This window comes from Rhinatrema bivittatum, chromosome 10, assembly GCF_901001135.1.
Source record: "Rhinatrema bivittatum chromosome 10, aRhiBiv1.1, whole genome shotgun sequence".
Lineage (NCBI taxonomy): Eukaryota > Metazoa > Chordata > Amphibia > Gymnophiona > Rhinatrematidae > Rhinatrema > Rhinatrema bivittatum.
In genome coordinates, this window is record NC_042624.1 from 8725597 (window position 1) to 8743392 (window position 17796).

The 17796-nt window shown below is 46.0% G+C and overlaps 1 protein-coding gene across 4 annotated transcripts in view; it reads right to left on the bottom strand.

Annotated features, from left to right (window-relative positions):
• The window catches only part of UCHL5 (ubiquitin C-terminal hydrolase L5), a 166977-nt gene that overhangs the window by 51922 nt on the left and 97259 nt on the right, over nucleotides 1–17796 (bottom strand). The window contains exon 11 of one of the 4 annotated variants that reach the window (XM_029618538.1): nucleotides 14707–15253. The exons of the other annotated variants lie outside the window; for them this stretch is intronic. Within the exon in view, the coding sequence (XP_029474398.1) occupies nucleotides 15209–15253 (45 nt within the window). The 3' untranslated portion in view covers nucleotides 14707–15208. Of the gene's footprint in view, nucleotides 1–14706; nucleotides 15254–17796 lie in introns of those variants that run through there. 4 annotated transcript variants of the gene reach the window in all.

The window sequence follows — 17796 nt, forward strand, 5'->3', positions numbered from 1 at the left end:
GCCCCCACAGCCCAGAACAGGAAATGATGAAAGTGGGGTGCGCAGCATGAAAAGAAGACCATGCTGCATAAAGTAGTGGCAGGAGCGCAGGCTCAGACCAAAATCAAGCACAGCTGGCGATCAGCGACAGGAGAAAGAGAAGGGTTAGTCCCTGTAGCCAATGGGATTCTTTCTTCTCATCCGTGGGAGCTGGGAGGAGGAGGAGGCGGCTACTGCAGCTGCCATTTGTGCTTGGGGGGGGGGGGGGGGGGGGGTTGTGAGAGCAAGCCAGAGGAAGAGAGAGCACGTTTCTGAAAGTGTGATTGATAGTATGTGTCAAAGTGAGATAGCATATGTGTGATTGGGAGAGGCAGGTCAGGGAGGTGATGTGTTTGTGTGTGTGAGAAATAGAGTGGTCAGGGAGATGACTGGTGTGTGTATGTGAGGGAGACAGACTGGTCAAGAAGGTGACTGGAGTGTGTGTGTATGAAGGAGACAGACTGGTCAAGATGGTGACTGGTGTGTGTGTGTGTGTGTGAGGGAGACAGAGTCTGGGCAGGGAGGTGACTAGTGTGTGTGAGAGAGACAGAGACTGATCAATAAGGTGATTCATGTGTGTGTGAGGAAGACAGAGATTGGTCAGGGAGGTGACTGGTATGTATGTGAGGGAGAGAGAAAGAGTGGTCAGGGATGTAACTGCTGTGTGAGAGACAGAGACTGGACATGGGGTATAATTGGTGTGTATCTGTAAGAGAATGATCATGGGGCCTAAGAAAAGGATCGTGAGGACAGATCTTCAGCAGCCGCTGCTGCTTCTTGTGTGTGCTACTGGCCTGCAAAGGAAAGGAGTAGGAGAGTTGCTGGGGAGGGTAAGTAAAGGTGGCTTTTTAAGTTCATTTTTCTTGATTGACTACAATTTTAATTATTGGGTATTATATGTTGTGTCTACTGTTTTCCACAAATACCACAAAGAAGCAGGAGTGCACTCAGCAATACAAGTACATACAGGAAAAGTGCAGAATAAACTTGTAGGTCTGGAGGTTTATCAACTTAATCATCAAATTTATTAATGTTTCTTATAATGGCAACTCCACTGGGTTTATAATAACAATTCAACGGGTCCCCCGTCTACTGTTTTGAAATATTTTATTGGTGTTTGAAGATTTTTTAATAATTATGAGTTTTTAATTGTTGGATGTTATTCTGTTCATCAGCTGTTTTGAAACATTTATTAGTATAGTTTTACAGTTATTTCTGTGTGGGGATCTATAGCAGCTTGCCTTGTCTGTGTTCCTAACAGGAGGTGTATTAGTGTTTAGGGCCTGGTTTAATATTTGTAATGTTGCCTTTTCATAGGTTGGGTTGTTACTGTTTGATTGCAGTCCATATTACAGGTGCAAGTTTGTACTGATTCGTTTGTGTGCATTATTGCAGATCCTGGGACTGTGTTAGGTGCTATATTTCTCTTTCCATTTCTCCAGTTTTGCATTGCATGCAGAGTGACTTTTTTGGGTTTCCATTCCAGTTTCTGTTTCCATATTTGTAATTTGTGGTCTTTCTGTACTTGGTGAAGGTCAGTTGTGTGTGTGTGATCGAGGTGAGGTATTTTACTAGCATGTAGGCAATTGTATCAATCTTATTTGTTGTGTTTTCTCAATAGGACATGCGTTAGAGGTAAATTACTGTCTTTTCATAAGGAGGGCTATTAAGTCTGGTAGTAGAGGGAGTTTGTTTTGTTGATACTGAGATTTCACCAGAATCAGAATATCTTTTTTGTATGGTGAATTGAATGGGGAATGTCCTAGTTATGCTCTGCACCCATTGTTGGGGGGTTCCTGTGGATGCAGAGTGAGTGTTTATATTTAGCCCCGTGATGGTGATGTGTTCACTGTGTCACGTGTATGCAGACTTAAAAAAAAAAAAGGTTAAGAACCACTGTTTTAGCTCAAATATGAGCATAAAATATCTCAACTAAAGGCCTTCATTTCACACAAATTAATGGCTTCCTCAGGGGGTGATTTAAAAATTCAATCAATTTATCTGTTAACGTTCACTCAAGGTCTTAAATCATGCAACTATCAATGAACTGCCACACCTAAAATAATAAAAACTTCTTTAAAACTGACTAATACAACTTTTCAAATACTGGCAATTGTTCAAGATGAGAACTTTGCATCTAGCAGGAGAGAAGCCTGGGCATGCCAGATATATGCGAGTCAGTGTTTTTTTAACATCTTGCCAGTATATGAGACGTTCCCCAGTTCTATGGCACAGACAGAGAGGAATTCTGACTTCTGGCTTGTTGGTCATAAGGCATTCTCTTCTCCAAGTCTCTGCAATGTAAACAGAATATTCCTTGTTGTGTTCACTGTATTTTAATTACAAACTCATTAAAAGATGTATGAGCAATTCAAATAGGTTCCCTCCCTCAATAAGTGCCCTCTACACCAACCTTAGTGATTCCTTAGGGCTGGTAAGGACCTGCATCCTGAAAATATCTCGAGTACTGCTGGCAGCAAGGCTCTGTGATCAATGAATGTTTATGAATTATTATGTGCCAACAAGAACATAAGAGAGAGATCAGATAATATCTGCATGGTGTCTGTTGATATGTTATTAGGCCTGCTGGACAGCACAGAAAATATCCAGTGGCTTAAGACAAGTATAACAATTATCTGCTATCAATTTTCAGCAACAAGCAACCACAAAGACCAGGGCTGAGCAGCAATTGGAAAACATAGGCAAAACAGGCTGTAAGCTCCAAGCTTATGATGGCCCCCTCCTCCAATGTCATGAGGAACTTGGAATGGCAAGTATCAATTGTTTCAAAGGGTGGTAGCATCAGTTGCTCCAGCACCACATTCAAACCCCATGGGACTGGAGGTTTCTGGATCAGAGGCCGGAGACGTAGAATCCCTTTCATGAATCTGGAGATGAGCGGGTGACAAGAGTTGGGGTTTCTTCTTGCAGAGAGTGATAAGCTTCTATTGCACTGAGGTGAACTCTGACTGAGGCCGTAGCCAGTCCTTTCCAGTATAGTAGATGGAGGTAATCTAGTAATTGCTCAGGTGGACAGGGAAGCAGGTCAGTCCCACTTTCCGAGCACCAGGAGGCATAACGTGCCCATTTCCTCTGATATCCTGAAGCTGGGGTGAAAGGTTTAGGTGGTGGAGTACCAGCCTTTCAATCTCCACGCAGTGAGATTGAGAGATGAGTGGAGTGGATGGAGCAAGGAGCCCCCTTCTTGGGTGAGGAGGCGTGAACTGTTGCCCAGGGGGATTGGTTGGTCCACTGATAGTCGAACTAGATATGCGTACCACGGCTGTCTGGGCCACGCTGGAACGATGAGAATGAGGTCTGTATTGACCATGATGCATTTCTGGACTGTGTGATAGATCAGACGTATAGGGGGGAAGGCATACAGTAGACCACCCTTCCAGTCAATGAGGAACATGTTCTGCGCTAGTCTCTGGGAGCTGGGGTACACCGAGCAGGTGGTCTGCACCTTGCGATTGAGTTTTGTAGCAAAGAGATCGATGCGTGGCAGGCCCCAGGTCTGAAAGGGTCTGTTTGCCACATCCTAATGGAGTTCCCACTCATGAAGGTGAAAGATTCTGCTCAATCTGTCCACCCTGGCATTGTTGATGCTGGGCAAGTACGTTGCCTGCAGGGTAATGGATTTGCTGTGTGCCCATTCCAGGATCCTCACCGCCTCTCTGCAGAGGTTCCTGGAACCGGACCCTCCTTCCTTGTTGATGTAGAACATGGCTACCTTGGTGCCGTGTGGACCATGATTGTCTTGGCTCGAAGTGCTGGTTTGAAGGCTCGAAGAGCGTTTCAAATGGCTTGTAGCTCTAGTAGGTTGATCTGTTGAGATTGTTCCCAGGCTGACCACAGGCCTTGAGTTTGAAGGTGGTCTAGCTGAGCGCTCCAACCCTTGGTTTAAGCGTCTGTGGTAAGGATGGTATGATGTGTTGGAGCCCGCAGGGGGGCTCCCTCCATGAGAGCTGCTGGTGTAAGCCACCACTCCAAATCCCGCTTCATGCTGGGTGTGAGGGTGACAGGAGTGGAGAGTTGGTTGGAAAACTGGTTCCATTGAGTCTTCAGACCCCATTGCAGACACCGTATGTGGAGGTGAGTGTGGAGAATGACATGGATAGCTGATGCCATGTGTCTGAGGACTATGAGGATTTGAAGAGCATGAGCAGTGGTGGCCCCTTGGAGACGTCTGGTGAGCGATGTCAGGGCAAGAGCTTGGGTTTCCGGGAGGAAGGCTTTGTCCCAAATGGTGTCGATATGGGCCCCAATGAAATTTAAGACTTGAGTGGGTTGCAGATTTGACTTTTTTCACAGTTTACTAGCAGCCCTAGGTTGTCTAGGCAATGTATGGTTGTGAGGAGATTGGTCTGCAGGAGGGACGGGTTGGGAACCACCAGTAGCCAATCGTCCAGACAGGGGAATTTTTGAATCCCCCATCATCGGAGGTGAGCCACTGCTACCGCTAGGAATTTGGTAAAAACTCTGGGGACTGAGGAGAGGCCAAATGGGAGCACCCTGTACTGAAAATGGTGGCCAGTGGCCATAAAGCATAGGGACCGCCAGGAAGCATGGTGCATCGGTATGTGCTAATAGGCATCCTTGAGGTCCAGTGAATACATCCAATCGCTGGGTTAAAAGAAGGGCAGGATGGACTTTAGTGACGTCATTTTGAATTTTTCCCTTGTTAAGTATCTGTTGAGAGCTCAAAGATCTAGGATGGGACTTAACTCTCCCGACTTCTTGGGTATGAGGAAGTATTGGGAGTAGAAGCCCTGGTGGAACTGCACCGCAGGCAGTTCACGGATGCACTGTTGCAGAAGTAAGCTGTTGATCTCCAGTTGCAGTTGACTGCAATGCGCCGACAGCTGTTTCTGGCGCACCGGGGGTGGAGTGAAAATTGAGGGAGTTGCCCTCCCGTATGATACGTAGAACCCAGAGGTTGGATGTGATGTCCTTCCATGCCTGAAGAAAGTGGGTGAGCCTACCTCCCACCGGGAGCGGTAGCGAAGGATGCATTCACCCTAAAAGCCCTGGGAGGGTTTAAGGTGATTGGCATCCTGAGGTGGATGAGGTTGCTGGGAAGCGCGCTGGCCTTGCCGAGCCCCCTGTTGCTGGGAAGACTGAGGACGAGCCGGAGTATATTGCAGAGGCCAGGCGGCCGGGTATGGCCTGTACGGTCGTTGTTGGTAATATGGTTTTCTATATGATGTGAAGTAACGCCTCGAGGAAGCTGCATCAGAAGGAGAAGCCAGGGACATTACTGCTATCTTCTGCTCTTTGAGCTGGGCTACCGTTTCTCTGAATTTGTCCCCGAAAAGGTTATCTGGGAGACAGGATAGGTCGGCGAGCTTCTCATGAACAACCTCCCGGATGGCACTGGCTCGCAGCCACATGAGATGTTGCGCCGCGATGGCACTCGCCGTGGACTTAGCCAAAGTCTCGAACCCCTCATATACTGTACGCAAGAGATGCTTCAAGCCCTCCTCTAAATTGTGAAATTGCTCCAGGGGTTGGTCTGGGGACGTGGGCTTCAACGATTGCAGACACTCATATAAATATTGCGTAATGTAAAATTAGTGTTGCTGGATTTTCGCATTGAGCATCTCAGACTGAAAGGCCTTCTTTCCGAAGTCATCTAAATACTTCAAATCTTTCCCAGGAAGACTGTTCGAGTGAAGGCAAGATTTTTTAGCCCGCTGCATGGTGGACCCCACGACTACAGAGGCGAGAGAAAGCTGTACTGCAGAGTAGTACGGGGATTGCCTCATATGAAATTTGAGGTCCGTCTTTCGAGAGGTTGATGGACCCGCAAAGGGAGTTTCCCAGGCCCTGGTCATGACCATGTCTGGGACTTCATGGGAGGGCAAGGCTGTGGGCTCTGCAGGTGACTTGAAAATCTTGAGGATAACCAAGACGTCTGCTCTTGGGTTAGGGACTTTCCTCATCTTGATGTTGAGGTATTGCCCCACCTTCTCCAGAAACTTTGAATAAGACAAGTCTTCTAGAGGAGAGACCGACTCAGGTTGTTCCTCCACTGGAACAGAGGAGTAACCTGTGGAGGATCCCGGTGACGTGGACAGCTGGGGGAAAAGATCCCCTGGAGGAGGAGTTGGTAGAGATTGGCCAGGGGAAGGCACTGAGCTGAGGCTGTCTTGCGGTGATGGGGGGGCTTCTAGAGGTGTTTCTGCCGGATGTCTCCCTTGCTGCTCCACAGTGGTGAGAAACAGACAGTTTAAGGGAAATCTGGGACATCACCTGCGAGGCTAAGGTGACTTCAGGGGTTGGCAGAGGCTGTCCTTGTGGCTCGGTGGGTGGCGGTACCGAATCCCTGGGAAGAGCGCTAGGGGGTATCACAGCCAGCAGTATGTCCAACTTCGGACCTCTAGGTGAAGGAGTGATTGTGAAGGGTCCCTTGTGCCTCTTTTGTAAAGGCTCTTGAAGGCCTGATCTTCTTGAAGTCGAGGAAGCATGTGAGGTGGCTGGTGAAGAAGGTTCCATGTCCGAATCCACGACCAGTACAAGGGAAGGTTCTCTGGGTCTTTTGTGTCCTGAAGTGTGCTTCTTGGGGGTCTTTGCCGGTGTGTGCATCGATGCCGTCTTGCTTCAGTGCATGGATGTCCTTTGCTTATGCTTCGAGCCCGAAGCATGCGGCCAGCTTCCTGCGTCTGACGCGTCGGTGATGTGTCTGTTATGGTTTTTAGGTGTTTGGTGAATTCTTAGGTACTGCAGTGATGGCCACTCTCATGGGGAGGAGCTCCACGGGGAATTGCAATAACAGGCTAGACTCAGATGCACAAACACAGAGATAGTTTTTAATGTACAGATTGTAGAGTTCACCAGAGGTGGCAGTAGTGAGCAGATTCCTGCAGCAGCAGTCTTGGGTACTCGGCTGAGGAGACCCAACCCACAACGATGGTATAGGGAACTCCGATGCAGATCTTCAATAAGGAACTGTAGGTGAGACAGACTGGTAGATGTTAGATTACTCACACTCTTGTAGCTGTAATGGTGGAGTTCCCAGCAGTTAGACGTATTGGTAGCAGGCACCAAGTAGACAACTCAGGCCCTTGAGGAGCGAGTACCTGGATACTGGATAGGCACCTGGAAAGAAGCATAGGGCCCCCGAGGAGCGGATACCCAAGTTAGTACAACCCCGGACGGTAGAGAGAGCTTCCAGCAGCAGCGAGAAGCGGCAGAGCAGCTTAGACCGGACGAATCCAATCCTTGCTAACTCAAAGTCAGTCAGCAAATTGGCAACCTAAATACCCGGAAGTTGTGACGTCATTCGAGGGGGACGCCCCCGAGGTTCGCGCCAACGTTGGAATAAAGACGTGGGTAGCGCGCGCGCACGCTCCCTAGGAGGCCCTCAGGTGAATCATGGCGGAATGCCTTGCCATAGCCATTCTGGGGACGCCGGAGAGTGCGGCAAGCAGATGCGGCGGTCGCCATTTTCCCGAGGCTGGTGGAGAAAGCAAATATTGAGGTGAGGCACGTGGGACGAAGCAGTCTGAGTCCGACGGACGCAACACTGTCGGAGCCCGACGCCACTCGGCACAAATGTTATCTTCGGCACCGTTGTCCTCAACACATCTCCTGCATCGGCGCCATTGTCCCTCGCTTTGGCATCGGCCCAGACGAACTGGGAAGCCCCACCGAAGCAGCCCAGGGACATGCCAACTCCTTGGAGGCCCGGGGGGGAGGGTACCCGGGGACAGAGTCAACTCTTCTGAAGGGCCATACAAGACCGATGCCGCTTTTCTCAGTTTTGATATTTTGGCAGCCCGCTGCCGCTGGGTGCGGGGGGACATGCGTCCGCAGTCCCCAGAGGCCTCCTGGTCATGGTCAGGTCCAAGGCATAAGTAACATTTGGTGTGGCCTTAGGTGACAGATATGATTTTGCCACACTGGCAAAATCTGAAGCCTGGTGGCCGCGGCATGTCAAATAATGTGGGAAGAAAAGAATGAGGTGAAGATGAAAACACTTTTCCCAGAGATTTTCTGTTTTTAACTTCTTTTTTTTTTTTTTTTACTTCAGAGAAGTGTTCCGCTGAGGAGGAGAAGAGCTCTGCGTGCAGTCAGGTGTGCAGAAAAAATGGACTGAGGAGGATGGGGGAAGCAGGGGAGGATCCAAGCAGGCACATTACACTGAAAGACTCTGTGTTCTAAGAGAGCTCCACTACCTAGCCGGACGTCCCAGACAGCATGGCTAATTCATGCTGCTTATCTATGGGAAAAACAGATTTCTAACTGAAACAATTGTTTCTTAAAGAAAGGTGGTGCTTGACAATGTCTTTCTTTATGGGGGAAGGCTGGGACATCAGCTTATCTCCTAAGAATAACTGTGTTAATAGAAGGATAGAAAGCACTCAGACTATAAAGCATGTGAAAGTTTGATTCCTCTCATGCACTGCAGTACTGATTGTAGCCTTCTTTGGCTGGACACAACCAAGAGCAGCCCAGTAGTCATCCATAGACAGATTTATTGCCTTAAGCTCCCTTAGGAAAGTAGAGCCTCCATTGTGAATGTCTTATTTTTCTCTTTCTTGTCTCAGAGCCTCTGCTCTGTTTCTGAAGTAGGTTTTAACAGCAAGTAATTACTTAGCCTACAGCTGGTAGAGCTGACAAATCCATTTCATTGTATGTTTACACAAGACTAAACAAACAGAATGGTTTCCTATGTAGGAAAATAAAGAAAAAAAAGATGCAAAAAAACAGACTTGTAAGAAGAGCATAAGGTTAAATCAGTACAACAACCTATCTTACCTGGTTAGAGGCCTGTATCCTTGTGCCTTTCCCAAAGAGTTCATGTGGTGGGTACAGTTGGAGTCTGATTGTGTGATGTGCAGTGGGCCGGTTTGATGTCACAAAGGAAAAATGCTATTGTGGAGCAATAGGTCTTCAGCTTGGCCTTCTCTTGAGAAGTTGCATTTAGCCCTAGTCCTCTCCTCAGGCTCTTAGAAGCGGTGTGAGAGGAGCTTCTCCTTTAATTTACAAGTTCATAGAGGAAGATTCTAGGGCAGCCCCAGATCTCAAAGATGAGCTCCCAGTCTCCTCTATGTTCAGCAGCTGGGTTTTTAAGCAAAAGGGAGCTGAAACTGCAAGTTCTCAGCTCAGAAGCCTAGGGCTAAAACATGCAGTAATTTTTCTGAAATTGTATGGTAATTCTTTGTAATAATTTGTCTTAGGCCCCCTACCCTAGCATCAGGATTATATCACATCTGAGTCAGCCCTTATAGGTGCAGCAGTTAGAGGGCTGGAAGGCACTGGAATCATTATCAGTCCATGATCCCCTGCATTAAAAATGCTGACTTGAACAGGGAAATAAAACTGCCCATGGGCTAGTTCGGTAAGGATTTGAGGCCATCAAAGTCTGTTTACTTTTGGCAGGTAATTATTCCCTCTCCTCTCTGCACTTTAAAAGTCCAGGAATTCCTGGCAAGGTTGGAAGCCTTTTTTCATAATTGCTGTATAGCAGCCTGAGAGATCAGCATTTGCATAAAGCAGGTGCCATAAGACTGTGAGGCAGCCAGGGCAAGGATTTTCTAGAAAAGGCCAAAAAATCTGCAATACAAATACAAATTCTTCCTAAATAAATAAGTTGAGCATACTCTAGACCAGTGGTTCCCAAATCTGTCCTGGAGGACCCCCAGTCAGTCAGGTTTTCAGGATATCCACAATGAATGTGTATGAAATAAACGTGCCTGCAACGGAGACAGTACAAGCAAATCTCCCTCATGCACATTCATTGCGGATATCATGAACACCTGACTGGCTGAGGCTCCTCCTACACAGGCTTGGGAACCATTGCCCTAGACTATATACATATATCTTGGCATAAGACGAAGTGCATCTTTGAGTTTTAAATTGACCATAAAGACATTGCAAGAAAAAGCTCTAAGAAACTTCTATACAAACACAATCCCCCAGTAAAATTACTAATAAAATTATTTGATAGTATCATTCAACCAATCCTCAAATATGGGAGTGAGATCTGAGATCTATGCCTACAATGTGCCGCCCCTAGACATCTTGCTAATCGATGCCCAGTCAAGCCGAGAAACTCCAGGACCCAGGTCTGGTGGGAGAGGCCACCCTGATTCGTTCATGTTCCTCTCCACAAATCCTGGTACCGATATGACTCTTGCGAGGAAACCTGTGGCAATTTCATTCATGAATCCTTGGTGCAGCAGTACGGTATCCCGACTGTCCCACTAGACACTGTGTTCATAAATTCTTTGGTTCATGGAGAACCCCTACCAGGACTTGTCATGATGGCCACTGCTCTGATACCCATGCAGACTGGCCTCCTGCATGGAGAACAGATTAATCTATTTATGCTTCCCGAGGCAATCAATGCCATGATCTTAGGCCTACCTTGGTTCATGCTGCATCAGCCTCACATTGATTGGGGAACCTTACAGATAGCTCTGTGCAGCTCCCATTGTCATGAACGATGTCTCTCTAGGATTGTTTCTATGGTTCTCCTTGCCTGAGTAGACACCCCGGAGTTTCCTGGCCTGACACCACAATATGCAGAGTATTCAGATGTCTTCAGCAAGAAGAAGGCAGAAGTCCTTCCACCAAAGTGCTTCTATGACTGCCCCACTAATTTAATTCCTGAAAAAGTACCTTCCGGGGTAGAGTCAATCCCCTTTCTCAGCACCAGAGACAGAAGCAATGCCAAAATATATCAAAAAGAACTTGGATAGAGGGTTCTTTCAGCTATCGTCACCAGCAAGAGCTGGCTTCTTCTTTATGGGAGAAAAAGATGGTTGTTACAACCCTGCATTGATTATCAAGAGCTCAATATTACCAAGAAGAACCAATACCCTCTCCTGTTGATTAGAGAACTCTTTGATCGTCTCAAAGTCACACATATTTACTAAGCTGGACCTCCAGGGGACATACAATTTGATCAGAATATGAGAAGGTGATGAATGGAAGACTGCTTGGGAGTGAGTGCCAAGGTGGTGGCATGGATAACAAACTGGTTGAAGGACAGAAGACAATGTGTGATGGTAAATGGAACGTACTTGGAAGAGAGAGCGGTGATGAGCGGAGTGCTGCAGGGGGTCGGTGTTGGGACTGGTCCTGTTCAATATCTTCGTGAGCGACATCACGGATGGGATAGAAGGTAAGGTTTGTCTATTTGCGGATGATACCAAGATCTGCAACAGAGTGGACACGCCGGAAGGAGTGGAGAGAATGAGACGGGATTTAAGGAAGCTGGAAGACTGATCAAAGATATGACAGCTGAGATTCAATGCCAAGAAGTGCAGAGTCATGCATATGGGGTGTGGAAATCTAAAAGAAATGTATTCGATGGGGGGTGAAGGTGCATGGAGCAGGAGAGACCCCTTGGGGTGATAGTGTCTAACGATCTGAAGTCGGCAAAACAATGCGACAAGGTGATAGCTAAAGCCAGAAGAATGCTGGGCTGCACAGAGAGAGGAATAACGAGTAAGAAAAGGGAAGTGATTATCCCCTTGTACAGGTCCTTGGTGAGGCCTCACCTGGAGTACTGTGTTCAGTTCTGGAGACTGTATCTCAGAAGGGACAGAGACAGGATGGAGGCGGTCCAGAGAAGGGCAACCAAGAAGGTGGAGGGTCTTTATCAAATGACTTATGAGGAGAGATTGAAGAATCTAAATATGTATACCATGGAGGAAAGGAGGAACAGGGGTGATATGATACAGACTTTCAGATACTTGAAAGGTTTTAATGATCCAAAGTCAATGACAAACATTTTCTGTTGGAAAAAAATCAGCAGAACCAAGGGTCATGACTTAAAACTCCAGGGAGAAAGACTCAGAACCAATGTCAGGAAGTATTTCTTCACAGAGAGGGTTGTGGATGCCTGGAACGCCCTTCCGGAGGAAGTGGCGAGGACCAAATCTGTGAAGGATTTCAAAACGGCATGGGATAAACGCTGTGGATCCATAAAGTCTTAAGGATGTGAATGGAATGAAATGAAGAGAAGAGGCATGGGGGTGGCTTGCGGGAATGATGGCTACTACCCTTATTCAATAAACATACACAAGGTTAATGTGACTCTAACATTGCTCTATGCTTCAACGGCAAGAAGAAATGTGGGAAAAAAGATCTGCATTCACAAATAAGTGTGGGAGTAGCTTGCTTGTTGCGGCAGTTACTACCCTGAACCTTCACTTTGAATACATATACAGCGCAGCTCACTGCTTCAACGGCAGGAGGGAATGAAGAAAAGAGGATTTATATTCAGACAACCCATAAGGACTAAATTCCACAGGCTGGGTAAACAAATAGGTGTGGGAGTAGCTTGCTTATTGTGGCAGTTACTACCCCTAACCATTTAGGCTTGATACTTCACATTGATGCAGCTCCAGCACTGCTCTCTACATCAATGGCGGGGGTGGAAGGAAATTAGAACCAAAAAGTTACCGATAAGGGCGCTGACCTCAGCGGTCAGAGTAACAGATAAGTATGAGAAAAATAAGTACGAAAGCTTGCTGGACAGACTGGATGGGCCATTTGGTCTTCTTCTGCTGTCATTTCTATGTTTCTATGTTTAATACCAGGGATGGGCACTATGAGTTCCTGGTGATGCCTTTTGGGTTATGTAATGCTCCCACTGTCTTTTAGATTATGGTCAATGAGATTTTCCATGACGTTCTCTAATCTCATGTGGTAGTATATATCTGGACAATATTCTTGTCTTTTCAAAATCCTTGAAAGAATACCGAAATCATATGAAGCAAGACCTCCAGAAGCTCAGAGACTACCAGCTGTATGCAAAATTAGAGAAAATGCACCTTTCCCCCAGGCCCAAAATCTCCCCTCTCTACCCAGGAATCCCTCACGGAGAACCTGCTCTGGCAGGGCTGTTCCAGATTGGTCCTTTCACTGACATGTCAGATATTGTATGCAAGTCTGTCTCATGCATATTCATTGTGAATATCCTGAAAACTTTCCTAGCTAAGGTGCATTCTGAGGACTGGGTTGAGAATCCCTGCACTAATAGTTCTCTTTAGTTATTTAGAAGCTGTGATATCTCCATAACCCTCACTGGGTGCTGGACCTACAAACTCCTTTTCAGTTATAAAGAAAAAAGACTGCGCTGTTATTTGAATGGTGCTATTGTGATTCTGCTATTCAATTGTAATATTTGTTGCATTTGCACTGTTTCACAGCTAGACTACAGTATTCTTTTTAACAGATGATTTTTGTCATGGGCAGGGGCACTTAAAAGTTCTTCTTTGCTGCAATTTACTGTGCTGTGAGAATGAGGGCCTCAAGAGGCCGGCAGAGGCATGGACACAAACTTTGTGCAAGAATTAAAAGAAGCAAAAATGAAAGCATGCTAACTTCTAGAAAAATGAAAACAACAAAAACAGAACAGGAACTTGATGAGGACAACTGAGTGGCAAACAAACAACAGAGGCAGCTTAAGTGCCCTACCGAGCAACAAATCTGAAGTTTAAGCAGACTTGAAGACACCCAGCTGGTTAATCATATGCTTCAGAAAATATGCACCTTCTTCAAAATAGAGGCTTTACCTCATTCTCTGCCAATGGAAAAACTCTTTTATCAAATATGGCTCTTTAAAGTTTCTATTCAATTTTTTTTTTAAACAGCCTGTAATCAGTTTCAAATGGAATACACACAAACAGAAATTTTCAGCATAGTGATTGCATATAAGCTTCTTGGAAATCAGGAATGAGTAAAATATCAAACCATCTCCTCCGCTGCCTGTTAGCATTGCGGCCACAGCAATCTATTACCACCAATGACTGACCATTATCTGTACAGGACACTGGGTGTGTGTTGCTGCAATCTGTGTACTAGGCATGTTTCTCAGAGACAAACCTGGGTTGTACACTGACATTTTAGAATTTATCTGTACAAGTTTATTTTTAAAAGGCAGCATGTGCACCATAGGCCACCCATATGTATTTAAACAAACAGCACAAGCAGCAATCCCTGAGAAAAAACACAGAGCACTGGGGCCCTGAGCAGCTCTTTATATCTCCTTTTATAAAATACAGTACTATCAGAGCCGAACTGTAAAGCGATAAGGCTCTACATCAAGAGGAAAGCCTTAAAGTATTATCTTAGCAGCAACAATAAATACAACTGGATAATCAAACGTGGCCATCATAGTGGACTGGCCATGATCCAGGAGATGCTGGCCTGGAGCTTAGGAATATTCGAGAGGGATACCCTTGGGTTCTGGGAGAAAGAGGAGAGGGTGCTAAGGGGTTCAGCCTCAAGAGCGACAATCTCTCTGCCAATGAGGGAATCAGATCCACACCAGCTCAGATACCTGGGAAGACAGGGAAAACACATACAGTGCCTCTGGCATTAATTTTCACAACAGGCAGCGAGTAAGCTTCCCTGGAATGCACTTTGTGAGACAGGTAAATACTAGGGTGACCATATAGCCAGCTCCATATCAAAGGGAATAAGTAGAGCCAGTCCTGATTTTACTCTATTACATGCAAGGACAATGTACTTCTGATTTCCCTATTAAGCTTCCTTAAAACAAAAAAAAACAAAAGCAGAATGACATCTGCCTGCATGCCAGGACTGGCTCAGCTTGTACTGCTGGTCACCTTGGCTAACATGCACTCCCTCCTATGTAATGTAACATCTGCAGGTCAGCATTCACAGGCATACGGACATTTTGGTCAAAGAAACACTTAAAGACAGTTTGCCAAAATAAAAATGGGAATATTTATTATCCTTTGCAATGGTCAAACATTGGACTTGCAAACATTTTAAAGCAGCTAAAATGTGTGGCTGAACTGGCCAACATAGGGCAATAAGTCACAGACAAATGACCAGACAGGCAGAGCCCCTGAAATGGGAGGGAAAAAACTACACTTCCTTTCCATTTCTGGTTTGTTTGTAAAGGAGAGGTAGGAAATGTTATGAAGACAGAACTAGAGATCCTCTGCATTTCTTGGTCTAGGGGGTCCAGGATAAGCAGAGGGGTAACAACGTATTTAACCACATATTACATGCGCATGATGCAGAGATACCTTCCCCCCTCCCCCCCGAAACCCCAAATTATATAGCGCCGCCGATCCGTGCACGGAAGGGTGGCAACAGAGTGCACACACAGTAAGGTGGTGGGGGCAGGGGATGGCAGGAGTCCCGTCAGCTCCAAGGCCACATTCCTGCTCCCGTGCTTGCTGGGGGGCAGATCTTATCACTTGGCCTCCTGCACTTTCTTGGAGTTCTGTTTTTCTTTTGCCTGAGGGAGAAAGGGAACACAACAGCACATTATAAATGGCACATGGTTAAGAGCACTCATTCACCCCTTTCTTCTGCCTTAGCTCACCCTGCACAGAGCTCATTCCTGCTTTAGGCTGCTTTGGTGACCTGCTGGACAATAACTGAATGTCCTGGTGTTCCATTGCAAGGCAATAAAAATACCTTCCCAGCCGGGGCTGTGAGCATGTGAGCGCTGTCCTCCCACTCACCTGGGCATGACTCAAACTCCGCCTGACACAGAACAAGAGCACAAACCTTGCCACTGGTGGCACACTTTCCAGCATGGGCCAGAGCTCACAAACAGCGGGAGTCTGACTTTCCGCTGGTCCTAGGTATCTCCTTCATGTAGACATAAATGAAGCACAGAAATGTGAGCAAGGAGAAAAAAAGATGGTCTTTCCTCGGAGGGTACCAACCTCATATACTAGAGATGCCTGTACGTGCTGTGAAAGCCTTCACTGATGAAAAGGGACAAGCTTTCCCAGCCGAGAAATTCTGACATCAGAACTCACACCAACCCCGGTCCAGAACCAAAATGAGCTTTCTGGCAGACAGGAGAAGGCTGTACTACAATCATGCAGCAGTTACTATTAAGAGCAAAACCAGTCCAGCTTCCATGCTTCTTCCAGAGTCCCTTTCAATTCTTACTGGAATTATTCAGAAGTAAAGTGATAAAAAAGTAAACAGTATATTCCTCCGTTCTTTCCCTTGTTTCTCAGAACATGCACAAATTATAGATTATATACTTGATAGGGATTAATCTTTTTTATAAGCTTTTCTACTTTCAGCAGTTGTAAGCACCTGGACTGGGTGATCCTGCTGACCTCCAGTAACACTATAAGTATACATGAATCTCGCTCATCACCAAGACTTGCTCACAGCACTCCTCTAATTCTGGCTGCTGCTAGCCATAAACTCCAGTGGCTTTCAAAGAAAATCACATCTGTAAGAACAGCAGGCATGCCAATTTCAATCAAGGCAACAAGCAATCACATTATCGGATATTTTGATCCTATGATTGGGTATAGTCCATGTAACCAAAACAGATAATGTGGGTGGAAAAACTAAGAGGTCAATATTCAGAGAGCTGAAGGCAGGTAACTTATTCACATAACTTTATCCAGATATTCAGCAGGACATATGTGCTTAAATCTGCCACTAAATACATCTGAAGAAAGTTACTCAGATGAACACTCACACAGATTGTGTGCTGAGTGAAAAAAAACTTCTTATGATTTGTTTTAAATCTGCTGGTTACTAGTTTCATGGCGTGTCCCCTAGTCACAGGAGAGCACTGGATGAAAAAACACAGAATCAGAGTCAATAATCAGAAAATGATCCCTACAAAAAAGGACTTGGATTTTAGAAACATGTGGTGCCAAACAAATAGCCACCAAGAAAAGCAGCCTTGAGGATAAGGTCCCGATATGCTGAGGTAGTCCAAAGGGAGGAGCAACTAGGGCTCTCAGAACCAAACTGAGATCCCATTGAGGAACCAAGGGCTGAAAAGGAGGGTGAAGCTTCTTGATTCCTCACAAAATCTTGGGCCACATCTCCCTATATCAGGGGATACCCGCAACTTGAATCTTAAAGGAACCAAGGGCCAGGCCTTTCTCCAGACTCTACTGAAGAAAGCTGAGATGTTAGGAGTATCAAACTGCTACAGTGACCACACATGGTCCCTACAGATGGCTCAAAAAAGCCCCAGACTCTAATGTAAGCTAGAGAAGTAGAAATCTTATGAGCCTTCTAAAGAGTAGAAAGAATCAAAGAGTAACCTTCTTTCTCAAGCCCATTCAAGAATCAGCCCGTAAGTTAAAATGACAATGGGGCCCTGCATCAGGAGGGCCCTGGCCCTCGGAAAGCGCAGAGGAAGGTTGTTCTGGAGCCATCAGATCCATGCACCAAGGCCTCCGAGGCCAATCCAGACCCACCAGAATTATTCAACTGCTCTCAGCCTCCATCCGTCATAGAATTCTACCCACCAGGAGCCAGGGAGGAAACACATACAGGCCAAGGCTGAATCAAGACATCTAATTCCTTGGGAACCAAATTCTCTGCGATGAATGAAGAACAGAAGAGCTTTGGCATTCTTGCAAATTATCATCTAATCCACTGGAGAGGAGGAATAGCCTAATGCAGGGGTCAGGAACCTTTTTGGCTGAGAGAGCCATAAACGCCACATATTTTAAAATGTAATTCCATGAGAGCCATACAATATGTTTAAAACTAAATACAAGTAAATGTGTGCATTTTATGTAAGATCACACTTTTAAAGTACAATAAGTCTCTGAAAATATTACACCAGGCCTAAAGACACCAATACATCTCCTATTAGGAAAACGGACCAAGTCAGGCTGCTATAGAGTCCTACACAGAAACTACACGCCAGCAGAAAACCTCACCTGAATCACGTGCTGTCCCTCACCTAACATAGAATAAAGAGACCAAAACGCATAACAAGAAGCATGCAGACAAAAACTGAATTGGAAACTGCAACAAGCCAGAGTCTCTGTATGCAGT